Genomic DNA, 12605 nt, shown 5'->3' with positions numbered 1-12605 from the left:
AGATGACTTTTAATTTATTAAATAACATTACAATATAAAAGATACAAAAAATATATATGTATATCTTATAGGTTAGACAATATCGTTAAATTGGATCAAATCAAACCATAATATTAGAAAATATTTGTAATTAAATTTAAACAAAAACTAAAAAATTTGATTCAATTTCACTCAAATTTTATAAATTTGACTCGACTCAAAAAAATAAAATAAAGTTTGAATATTGAAATATGACATGTGAACTTGGCTAACTCGAATTTTTTTATTATACTTGACTCGATCAAGTAATTACTCCTAATTTTTTTATTATATTGAAATAAGACTCATAAATTATAACAATTAACCGAACACGCCACATCTTTATAATTAAAATGTAAACCCACTTAAATTCAGTTTTCATGTGATATTTTTAAACACTCCCTTAGTGATAGTTTTTACTTTTTAGGGGTAAATTTACTTTTAATAATTTTAAATTAATCATTTACATGATATTATAAATTTATAGATATTTATTATCGTTTTGATATTATAATTTCGTGTTACTTGATTCGTGAATCGTGACACTAAAAGTAGAGTATATATATATCACGTGATATAAAATATAGATGACATGAAGATCATAGACAACAACTGAGAATGAAGCCAATTAAACAGCTGCCAGGTTGTCATTTTCTATAGCTCTCTTTACATTTTCCATTTTCAATTATTTAATATTTATATTCTATTTGAATCAGGCATATATCGAAATTACCGCATAATTGATTTAAAATAGAGAAAATAACCTCAGTAACAAAAAATGCCTTATAATATACGATTTTAATCAATTTTTTTTGGATTTGTCAAAATGACCAACTAAATCGCAATGCGATCGATAATTCGCAACGCGATCTCCGGTATCGCAAATCAGTTTCCAGATTCGCAACGCGAACTTCGACTATTCGCATTGCGATAGTCCAAGTTCGCGTTGCGATTTATTCCAAGTTCGTTGCGATAGTCGAAGTTCGCGTTGCGATTTATTCCAAATTCGTTGCGATTTATTCCAAATTCGTTGCGATAGTCCAAGTTCGTTGTGATAGTCGAAGTTCGCGTTGCTATTTATTCCAAATTCGTTGCGATAGTCCAAAATCGCAACGACGGTATTGTATTTGTTTCTTAAGAATTTTCTCTAAAAAGATAGTATTCGCGCGGACGTGTCTAAGACACGTATTACCACGACCACGACCACAACCACGACCACGACCACGACCACGACCACGACCACGAGACGAGACGGGACGGCGGCGGCGGCGCGCGAGAGTCCCCCTTGTTCTCTATCACTCAACAAGGAAGTGGGAAAGCCAAGCCTTAAATACCATTCCCAATAGTGTTTCCAATACTATGTGGGATTGAGTATTACCAACACTTGTTCCCAATACTATGTGTGATTGAGCCTTAAATAGTTATATTATTTTTGAATGTTTTGCTTAAAATTGCAATAATCGCGATGATTGTAGATTGACTTTAATTATGACATATTTAATCGTATAATACTAATGCAATTGGTTGCTGATTCAGTTGTTTTAAGGTGCATGATTGTTAATTGTTTCCTGAATAATCCATTGTATTAGAAACAATGTTGGTAATGCTCAATCCCACATATTGGAAACACTATTGAGAATGGTATTTAAGGCTTGACTTTCCCACTTCTTTGTTGAGTGATAGAGAACAAGGGAGACTCTCGCGCGCCGCCGCCGCCGTCCGTCTCGTCGTGGTCGTGGTAATACGTGTCTTCGACATGTCCGCGCGAATACTATCTTTTTAGAGAAAATTCTTAAGAAACAAATGCAATACCACCAGTCGTTGCGATTTTGGACTATCGCAACGAATTTGGAATAAATCGCAATGCGAACTTGGACCATCGCAATGCGAATATGTAAATCGCAATGCGATAGTCGAATTTGGAATAAATCGCAACGCGAACTTCGACTATCGCATTGCGATTTACATATTCGCATTGCGATGGTCCAAGTTCGCATTGCGATAGTCGAATGCGAATATGTAAATCGCAATGCGATAGTCGAAGTTCGCGTTACGAATCTGGAAACTGATTTACGATACCGGAGATCGCGTTGCGAATTATCGATCGCATTACGATTTAGTTGGTCATTTTGACAAATCCAAAAAAATTTGATTAAAATCGTATATTATAAGGTATTTTTTATCACTGATGTTATTTTCTCTTTAAAATATCAATATTTCAATATAGCAATGGAACTAAAATACTGAACTGTGTCTCTCCCGAAAATATTGTTCCTCCGAAAATATTGTTCCTCACAAATATTTTTTATATATTATATATGAAAAAAAGGCAACAAAACGAGTTGACTCAGTGAGCCAGCAGCAGGGGAGTTTCAGCTCCCTTTTAAGCAAAGGTGCAACCATGACGCGAAAACCCGAGGCGCGACTTGTCCCTGTCAAACTCAAACAAAAATCCTTGTTGCATCAGATTCCCAATCACCGAAAACCCCATTTCTTTGCCAACCGGCTGCACCGCCAAGCACTTGATCCCTTCCTCCGTGTCGATGAAATAATTCATCGGCGGCGGCTTTAACACGGACCCTCCGCTCAGTTCCAAACTCAACCTTGGCAACTTCGGCTTTGGCTCACTTGTTACATTGAAACACAAGTCGAAACCCGGCGTTGCCTTTCCCGGACTCGGTAGCTTCACTCTTCGTTTAATCGCTGTTAATATCTCAACATAGGCTGCTTCCGGTACAAATGTTAAAGTGGTTCCCGAGTCCACGATGGTGCCGCCGTTTCCGACCTCGTCGAGTGACCAAACGGAAGGATCGATCCGTAGTTTGGTGCTGTTGATTTTCACGCTTTTGATCTCAATGTAGTAAAATGTGGGAGACAATGGGTTGATAAGTAATGGGGTGAAGCTCATTTTGGGGTTACTTGAAATGGTGTTTTGTTCGTCGCCGATGATGAGATAGCTCGTCGGAGGTGGAGATAAGGTGTAGTCCATGAGGCAATATGAGAACTTGTCGCCGAAACGGTGGCCAAGTTGAGAAGCAAAGGAAATAGAGCCACGGCCTAACCCCATCACTCCATGAGCGCCATTGAAGCTGGCGCCAGAGACGCTTGGACCCGAGATCTGGAACCCGCACCCAAAAGAGAGCTTCTCAAGCGTGGCTTCCCTACCGGAGCTAGTGTTTAAGGTGGCCATGTCCTCAGAGAAGAAGCCGCTGGTCATGGATCCATCGGAGTAAGAATATTGGTAACGACAAGGACTGTGGAGTCGGGAACGGTTGCAAGGGTTGTGGTCGGGATGGGGGACGAGGCGACATGCGGAGTCGAAGCAATGGTGGGGAGAGAAAGAAGAGGAATGACGGGCCAGGAATGTGGAGCCCGGAGAATGGGAAGGGGTGCAGTTGTGGCGGCAGGCGGAGCACGTTAACCAAAGGAGGTCACTCCCGGTGTCGGCGACGAGGAGGAGGGGTTGGGGTGGGGAGCCTAAGCGAAGCTCCACGAAGTACTGGCCGGAGCCTGATGGAGCTCCGGAGACTACGGGTGACTTGACGTAGCCCTTTCGGGTATTTTGGTGGTGGTGGAGGCGGTGAATGTCGGAGAGGAGGGTTTGGGTGGGGGAAGGAGGTGGGGTTTTGTGGAGTAAGGGAAGCTTGAGGTAGTCTTTGGCGGTGGCTGGGTGGGCGGAAAGAAACCATAGGGAAATGAAGAGAGAGAAGGTAAAGCGGGGGCTCATTATGACAGTGAGAGAGAAAATGTTTGGTATTGGTGGATTTTCATAAATTAGATTTATAGGATTTATAGGGTAGCATATCTTTTGATTTTTAATGCCAAACTGTAAATAAATTTCATTTTCACAAAATGCTCTTTAACTATTTTCTTATACCAGTAGCAAATTTCATTCAGATTCATTTATATTTAATATAAATTATATTTAAAAGTATTTTTATTATTTAATTGAATAATTATTTTAATATATTATAAAATATTTTAATTCTTAACCTTTTATTTTAAGATAATTTTTTTATAAAATTATTAATTAACAAATAATAAATGTTTGAAAATAGACTGAAAATTTGACATGATACATTTACATAAAAAATATAACATAATAGAATATAACGTCAATAATAAATTAATATTACATTCAATCACAATATAACATATTTCATATTTTAATTAGCTTATTTAAACACATTTCTAAAAAATATACCAAAAAGGGTTCTTCATCTCAACATGCATGGATGGAAAATTCACCTGTAGACCACTAGACCAAATCATTTGTTTTATTTTGTTTATGAAAGAAATTTTATCTAATGTATAATGTTATTCGAAATTAATCAAAAAATTTCTTCCATTAACAAAAATTTCATCTCAATATTATCTCACATGATATATTTAATAATATTTTTAATAATATAATATGATATTATTATTATAATAATATACTCAATTATATTATAATAATATATATGATACTATTATATTTTTATTTTAATAATATATAATAAATTATTAGTAAAATTTATATTATTTATTAATTTCTTAAAAATAATATTATTGAATTACTAATAGTGAATAATATTACATATGTATCTAATATTAATATAGTAGTCTAATAATATTTTAATAAAAACCCTTAAAATATATTTATTAATCATTTTAAAAATATAATATAATATTTTTATTTTAATAGGTATTTAAAATAATTTATAACATTTTTTTGGATAATTCCATTTCATTACCCAAGAAAGCAGGAGACCTGCTACAAATTACAGCATACATAAAGCAATAGATCGCATGATAAACAGTAATTAACGCAACATGAAAACAGGAAATGAACTAGCTAAGAAATGCAGAACTAAGCTTAACAAATAGGAAACCAGAAAAGAAGCACATCTAAGAGATGCCCCAGCTTGCACAAAGAGTAGCGTTCCTTGAATCGGCTCTGTTAATAGGCTTGCCAGCCAACTGGATGCGAACTCTCTCCTTAATATCCTGCAAAACCGCTTCCACTGACCTAAAGCTGCTCCCAAATAATCTGTTGTTTCTTTCCTTCCATGTATAGTAAATGTTACTGGTCCAAGCGAGCTTAAGAACTTTCACAATGAGCGGTTTTCCCTTAAGAAAATGGATCGCCCAAGCGAGTTCACCATCCCAATTACTAACCACACGAAACAACCCACACAAAGTAAGAATAGACCCCCACAAACTCTTAGCAAAGCTACATTAAAAAAATAAGTGCTCCCTAGATTCTACCTCACGACCACACAACAAACAATTAATATCATCAATACTAAGACCGAGCTTTTGAAGTCTAATTCGAGTAAGGAGTCTATTTAAAATGACCATCCAAACAATAATTCTCTGCTTGGGAATACGCCCCGAAAACCATACAAGATGCTGCCAACGAACATTTGCTTCCTTAATACGCATGTTATCCCAGATACGTCTCGCACTAAGGTCAAGAGTTGGATCAGCCAGAAGATGAATAATAGATGGCCTAGCTTTCAAGAGGCGTTTGAAGCTCCAGCTAACATTATTGGGGATATCCAACTGCCAGAAATCACTGTCTCTAATCACATAAGCACGCAGCCAAGCCACCCAAAGAGAACCTTCATTTGCCAACAATTTCCTGACTAGTAGCACAATACATGCCTTGTTCCAACCGCCTATGTCTTGCACACCCAAGCCCCCCTCGGACTTCAACAAACAGACTTTCCTCCAATAAACACGGGCACCCCTCGCATACGAGTCAGACCCCTTCCAAAAGAACCTAGAACATAGCTGCTCGATAGTTCTAATAATCTCTTTTGGAAGAATTAATTATCGACACCAAAAATTAGCCATACTGAATAAAACAGCACAGATCAGTTGCAATCTACCAGCAAAGCTGAGGTGTTTGTTGGCCCAAAGATTCAGTTTAGCTTTGATCTTATCAATGAGACTTCGACAGTCCTTCACAGTTAATTTTCTTGACACCAGTGGCACACCCAAGTATCTCACCGGGAGACTACCCAATTTAAAGCCAGTAATATTCCTGATGGAAACACATTGCTGGGCAGAAATTCCAACAGGAAATAGTTCACACTTACTAGCATTAAGCCTCAGGCCCGACATAGTGTAAAAAACGTCCAGGACAGCTTGTACCCCAATAATAGAGTCCATGGATCCTTTGTAAAAGACAAGTAAATCGTCCGCAAAGCAAAGGTGGGTAAGCCCAATTTTTTTGCACTTAGGATGGTAGTTAAAGACACCCTTAGCAGCGGCCAAATTCAGAAGTTTGGATAAGACATTCATTGCCAGTACAAAGATGTATGGTGAAAGGGGGTCCCCCTGCCGAACACCCCGAGCACCCTTAAAGTATCCAACAAGGCAGCCATTAAGAACAATGGAGTAGCTAGGATTCGTGATAAAGTTCCAAATCCAACCAATGAATTTCTCTGGCAAGCCCAAAGCATGCAAGATAGTCCCCACAAACTCCCAGTCTAAAGAGTCAAAAGCCTTTTGCAAGTCGATCTTAAGAGCACATCTAGGCGAGATATTTTTTCTAAAATAGCCCCTAACAAGCTCTTGAGCTAAAAGCGTATTATCTATAATACTTCTCCCCTTCACAAAAGTATATTGATTCATTGTGATCATACTAGGGAAAACTACAGATAATCGGTTCACCAAAATTCTAGTAGCGGTTTTATATATAACCGAGCAGCAAGAAATGGGCCTATAATCTTTTACCTTATTCGGGTTGGGGACTTTAGGGACTAAAACCACAGCAGTAGCATTAAAAGATGGGAGCATAAAGGAGTTATCGAAGCAGTACCTGATAGCTGCCAATAAGTCATTCCCAACTATAGGCCAAGCAACCTTAAAGAAGTAAGAATTAAAGCCATCTAGACCAGGGGACTTGTTGTACCCTTGCCCCCTTTAATCTCAGCATCGGACACATCTTTGATCAATATATCGGCAGAATCCCTTGGTAATGTATAATCAAGAAGGCTCCTAATGACGTTAATATTGTAGCTCTGGACATCAAGGTCAACAACCCCTAATTGATCCTTAAAGAATTAAATTACTTCATTTGACATGCCTTCGAATGAGTCCAATTTAACCCCATCCTGGTTATACAGAGCATGAATGGTAGTGCAAGTTCTTTTGTTAGCCACTACTGAGTGAAAGAAATGGGTGCCTTGGTCACCATCTCTGATCCAAACAACTTTAGTCTTCTGTTTATTGAATAGTAGCTCCACCTGTTCAAGGGAATGAAACTCCCTTCCTGCCTCCAATTCGTCTTTAATAAAACTTCCAGCAGGAGCAGCACATAAGTTTGAAAGTTGAATATTTTGAAGCTCATCTCTCTTCCTTTGAACTTGCCCAGAAATAACGCGAAAATGAGACATGTTGAGTTCCTTAAGGGAGCGTTTTAATCTTTTCAACTTCAAGAATAATGCATGAGCAAGGTTTTCAGTGGTCGGGGACTACCATGAATTTTTTACAATAGACATAAAGTCAGGATGTGTTGTCCAGAAGTTAAAAAACTTGAATGGCTTTGGCTTATCAATGGGAGCATCCTTCTGAAACCAGACTAGAGCTGGGCAGTGATCTGAGTCGCCAGGGGCATGAAATTTCACCATCGAAGAAGGAAAAGCCACAAACCAACTAGGATTAATAAGCACACGGTCTAACTTACGAGCCAGGTAAGTATCCTGTTGTTTGTTTGACCAGGTGAATAAAGGGTCAGTATACTGGTGGTCAAAGATTCCCAATTCCTCAACACATCTCTGGAAATCAGAAATATCAGAAACAGTAGCAGAGTTTACTGCATTCGAGCTTTCCTCCATGTTTAAGATGACATTGAAGTCATCACCGATCAACCAAGCATCACTTCCCACTACACTAGCCGTAGTGCTTAGCTGATTCCAGAGCTGTCTACGGGAAAAACTATCATTTGAGCCATACACCGCAGATAAAAAGAAAACCTTATCACCGAAAGTACTCTTAGTGTTGATACTTTGGTCAAAGATAGAACTAATGGAACAACTCAAGTGATTTTACCAGAGCACCCAAATTCGGCCATTATCAGAATAACTATAATTGCAGAAGAATCCCCAATCAACAAACTTCTTAGAAAGAATACCTCCAGAGTTACTTTCCTTTACTCTAGTTTCAAGAAGGCATAATATGTTAATTTGGCACTTAACAGCCCATTTCAACACTGCACTTTGTTTTAGGGGACTGTTAAAACCCCTAATATTCCAAAAGCAGACTAACATGACAAAATGGTGGAGGAAGAAGCACTACCTCTATCCTCAGTATGTTTTACCTTATCAGCATGTTCTTTCTTCTTTGACTTCAACTCTTGGATGATTGCTGATACACCCAAAGCAGTACCCTTATGCTTCTTGCCAAAGTTACCAGAAGGCACATTCATCAAATTTTCAGGGTCTATGGAATTAAGAACATCAAATTTATTCTTAGAACCACCCCCTACGAATTTTCCATCCTTAGCTGGCCTATCTCTGCCCCTCTTTATAGGAGGAATATGAACATGCTCACCTTTAGATAGTTTAGAACCCAAATCAGCTACATCATCACTCCCAACAATAGCCACATCCGAACTCTTGGAATGAACTCCATTAGCCACCGTGACAGTAACCGAGTTTGTGCCAATTACATTAGACAAATTACTATCAGCAGCAACAACTAGATTATCTGCACTATCAGTAGGCACAGCTGACTTTAAGACAATACCAGAATTCTCAGAACTAGCAGTATGAACAACCGAGTTGTTACCAGCAATAATAGCCTGGCTATCACTATTAGTAGGCCCAACTGGCTTCAAAGAGGTCCCAGAACTAACCACACTAGCCACCGTGTGAACAACCGGGTTACTTCCAGCAATACCCGATTGGCAATCCACATTCTAGTTATGTTCCATATCGGGACCAGACACACCAATAGAATTCTCAGCACATAAAGTACTTGGAACCCCTCCAATATTATCAAAACTAACCACCTTAGCTGTTGGCACAGAAGTTTTGGCTCTCCAGACCCGATCTACTTTCTTACCTTGGGGACAAAACTTCACAGCGTGCCCAAATCGGTCACAATCTATACAAGAACTGGGTAACCAAGGTACAAAAACCCCGATTCTAGCCAATGACTCATCGTAAAGAACCATATCAATAAAATCAGGGATCTGAGTTCTAGCAGAAATCTCTATACAGACACGAGCGTACTCAAGACGCTCCCGACTGGCAGTTATCGAATCCATATAAAGAGGTCTATCGATCGCACTCGCGATATAGCTGAGCCTTTTCTTCGAAAATAATTCCAAAGGCACATTATATAGTTGAATCCAAACATGCATATAGGTCAAATCAAAATGCAGTTCTTTCAGATTGGGTTCCCATCTCCAAAGGAAAACCAACTTATGTTGAACATTCCATGGACCGTTATATAAAACCCAGTCCCTAGCGGAAGAATTAACAAATGAAAAAACGAATAAATTCGAACTAGCTAGGCTTACCTTCACCGGCGAGTCCTTGCCCCACATCAGATTAACAACTTTCTAAAGAAAAGTAAAATTAGGAGCCTGCCCAACAAATTGACCAACTAAGGAGAACCTCCATTCCAAAATACCTTCCTCAAACACAACACGAGGCGGCTTAACCATACAAGAACCCTCAACCACCGAAGGAGGAAAGAAATCTAACTCTTGATCAATCCCAGCCGCGAAAAGCTTTCTCCAGTCGACACTACCCTCACCAGCCATAAGCGAATAAAACCCCTCAAGAAAGTCCAGAGAAAACAAGAAAATGAGCAAGAAACGTAGAAAAAACAGCTTCGTCTTCACCCGCTGTTAGCCCAGCTAACATGCACCGAGAGAAAACAATGTACTTCTTCACACTATAACATTTTTATTTTAATAGAATATATTAGTATTAATATTTTTATTTATAAAATTATAGAAATAATATTTTAACAATAATATTGACATAAATAATATTAAATAAATTATTCTAATATTTTTAAAATAACAATATTAAGTTTTTATAATAAATAATATTATTTATTATATTTCATAATTGTAATAAATAATTTCTAGAAAAATTATCAACTAGTGAAAAATGGTTTACACAACATCTACCAAACACCATAAAACATTTTCTGAAAAATATTTTCCAAAAAATGTAATTCATTTTGTAGAAAATATTTTTCAAAATATATTTTCACCATAAGAAAACTCAGAAAAGAAAATTAATAAGGGTGGTGGGATCAGGGCCAGGCTTGTAAAGACAAATGTGAGTTGAATTCAATGCATAAAAATGGTAACGAGTTTAGGGACTGGGTCATGATATTTGAAACTTAAAATTACAGACTATATGTGGGTTTCAATTTGATTTTGTGGTGGCTGCTTATGTTTTTTTATAAGGCCGGGCCCTTCGCCTTGAGCAATTGGGGTGTAGAAACAAATCTTAGATTTAACCGTGTTGGAGGGAGGATTTGGTTTTTGCTTGACATCATGGGTTGTTAAATTTATCTTGTGGTGGTGGGAAGATTTAGAAATTGATGTCTTTAAGAGATTGAAGGAAGCTTAGATCTCGATTAAGGGGAATCAAGAGTTCAAATATCGGATTACGCGCAAACTTCAACTCAGATAACAGTTAAATGAAACCCTAACAGGTACTTTAACTCATCAGTGTGAATATCATTAGTGATGGTTATAAAATTTATTTTGAACAATTCTTATTTAAAAGAGGAAGAAGAGAATTTTACTCCAAATAGATATTTAACAGTAACTTAAAAGAGAAAAAATGTTCACTAAAACCTTTTAATCACTTATCTTTAAGATCGTTGACATGACTATAAAATTATTTTATGTTATTTGATTGCTTGATAATTCTTTTAAAAGATAGGGTATTATATAGTCACTATAATTTGGGGGGGGGGTTAATGATAGTAATGACAAGGGAGACTTATGACGATAATTATAGACTTATAGTACGAGGTCTGTTAACTTTATACCTAAGGTGATTTGACCAAACTGACACATATTTAACGATTATTTATCTTTTTAGCACCGTTTAAAATATATATTTCCTGAAGTGGCACCCTTTCGGCTGAGCTGGCGAAAGGCGCGTCCCCGGGGATGCGCTTTACCCGTGTTTTCGCTGAGTTGGATGCCACGTGTAGAAGGCGCATCCCCGGGGACGCGCCTTCACTGACTCGACTGCCACGTGTGGAAAGCGCATCCCCGGGGACGTGCCTTCCATTAAATGCCATAAATGCCCCCATCCGTTTTCCCTAACTACCCCTCCTCCTCCCCTATATAAACCCCATCAACCCTCCCTTATTCTTCACACCAAAATCATATTCTCCTCTCTTATATAACTCAAATTCTCCAACTATTTGAGTTTTAAATTTGTTATTAGTGGTAAGAAATTTATTTTTATGTTAGTATTTTTTAAAATAGTTATTATATTTTATATTAATATATTTATGTAAATATTATTTTTTTATTAAAATAATATTTATATAATTATTATTTATTTAGAATTATTAATTTTTTGTGTGCTAATTATATTGTTTTGTCTATAGTTATAATGGAAAACGAAATGCTGTTGCGATTGGATATTGATCATATCTCCAGACATTTTAGCGATATGGTAATATTTTTTATAATTAATGTTAATATTTAAATTTATTTTTATTTTAAAGTTATTATGAATTTATATTAATTTTTATTTTTTATAATGTATATTATTTAGGATACTGATCTTATTTTAGAGACTTTTATTAAAAATCCACGTATACCGACACCGGAACGTATTTTGCCATATTTGGCTTCTGTCGGGTTCGGGTATATTGCAACAATTATTGGCGGTTGCAAACTCGAACCTGTCCTAATTTCTGTACTGATTGAGAGGTGGAGGCCCGAGACACACACACTTTTCACCTTCCATGTGGAGAGGCAACAATTACATTGGAGGATGTCTCTATGTATCTGGGGCTTCCCGTCGACGGAAATATGATGTGTGGTATGGCGGATGGTGATTGGCAGTCAATGTGCATTGATTATCTTGGAGCTGCTCCGCCAGAGTTTAATGGAGGTAGAATAGTTTTATCTTGGTTGAAAGCTAATTTTGAGGTTTTAAATGAAAATGCTTCAGAGGATCAAGCAAAGGCATGTGCTCGGGCATATATTCTACGAATAATTGGAGGAATATTGATGTCCGACAAATCTCGCAACCAGGTGCATTGTATGTGGTTACGGCATCTGATCGATTTTGATGAAGTTGGAAGATATAGTTGGGGCGCTACAGTTTTGGTATTTCTCTTTAGAGAAATGTGTCGGGCGAAGAATTATAAGAAAACTGTTATCGGTGGATGTCTCCTGCTTCTACAATCATGGGCGTGGTTCCACATGCCTTTCTTATGCCCAATCGTGAATGAACCATACGTATTCCCCTTATTGTTGAGGTAATTTTTGAACTAAATTTTGATTTAAATATTTTCAATTAAATAGGGTGATATTTAGTTTATATTATATTTCATAGGTGGTCGATGAAAAGAAAGGACCATAAAAGTATACCTAC

The 12605-nt window shown here is 37.3% G+C and overlaps 2 protein-coding genes across 2 annotated transcripts; both read right to left on the bottom strand.

The window, feature by feature from the left end:
- Nucleotides 1–2338: 2338 nt before the first annotated feature.
- On the bottom strand, nt 2339–3756 carry LOC120190326 (aspartyl protease family protein 2-like). Its single transcript, XM_039193417.1, has one exon. The coding sequence runs from the start codon at nt 3743–3745 to the stop codon at nt 2402–2404; it is 1344 nt and encodes a 447-aa protein (XP_039049348.1). The 5' UTR covers nt 3746–3756; the 3' UTR covers nt 2339–2401.
- A 1152-nt stretch (nt 3757–4908) lies between these two features.
- Nucleotides 4909–9781, bottom strand: LOC120190158. Its single transcript, XM_039193284.1, has 11 exons — nt 9633–9781; nt 9020–9479; nt 8308–8929; nt 8062–8221; nt 7546–7947; nt 7083–7434; nt 6923–7031; nt 6745–6857; nt 5872–6618; nt 5402–5772; nt 4909–5173 (listed from the first exon to the last, which is right to left on the bottom strand). The coding sequence occupies exons 1-11, from the start codon at nt 9779–9781 to the stop codon at nt 4909–4911; spliced, it is 3750 nt and encodes a 1249-aa protein (XP_039049215.1).
- Between the last annotated feature and the right edge of the window lie 2824 nt (nt 9782–12605).

Source organism: Hibiscus syriacus, unplaced genomic scaffold (assembly GCF_006381635.1).
Source record: "Hibiscus syriacus cultivar Baekdansim isolate YM2019G1 unplaced genomic scaffold, ASM638163v2 tig00116962_pilon, whole genome shotgun sequence".
NCBI lineage: Eukaryota > Viridiplantae > Streptophyta > Magnoliopsida > Malvales > Malvaceae > Hibiscus > Hibiscus syriacus.
The sequence above is the reverse complement of the archived record's forward strand: the minus strand, read 5'-3'. Positions and strand labels throughout refer to the sequence as shown.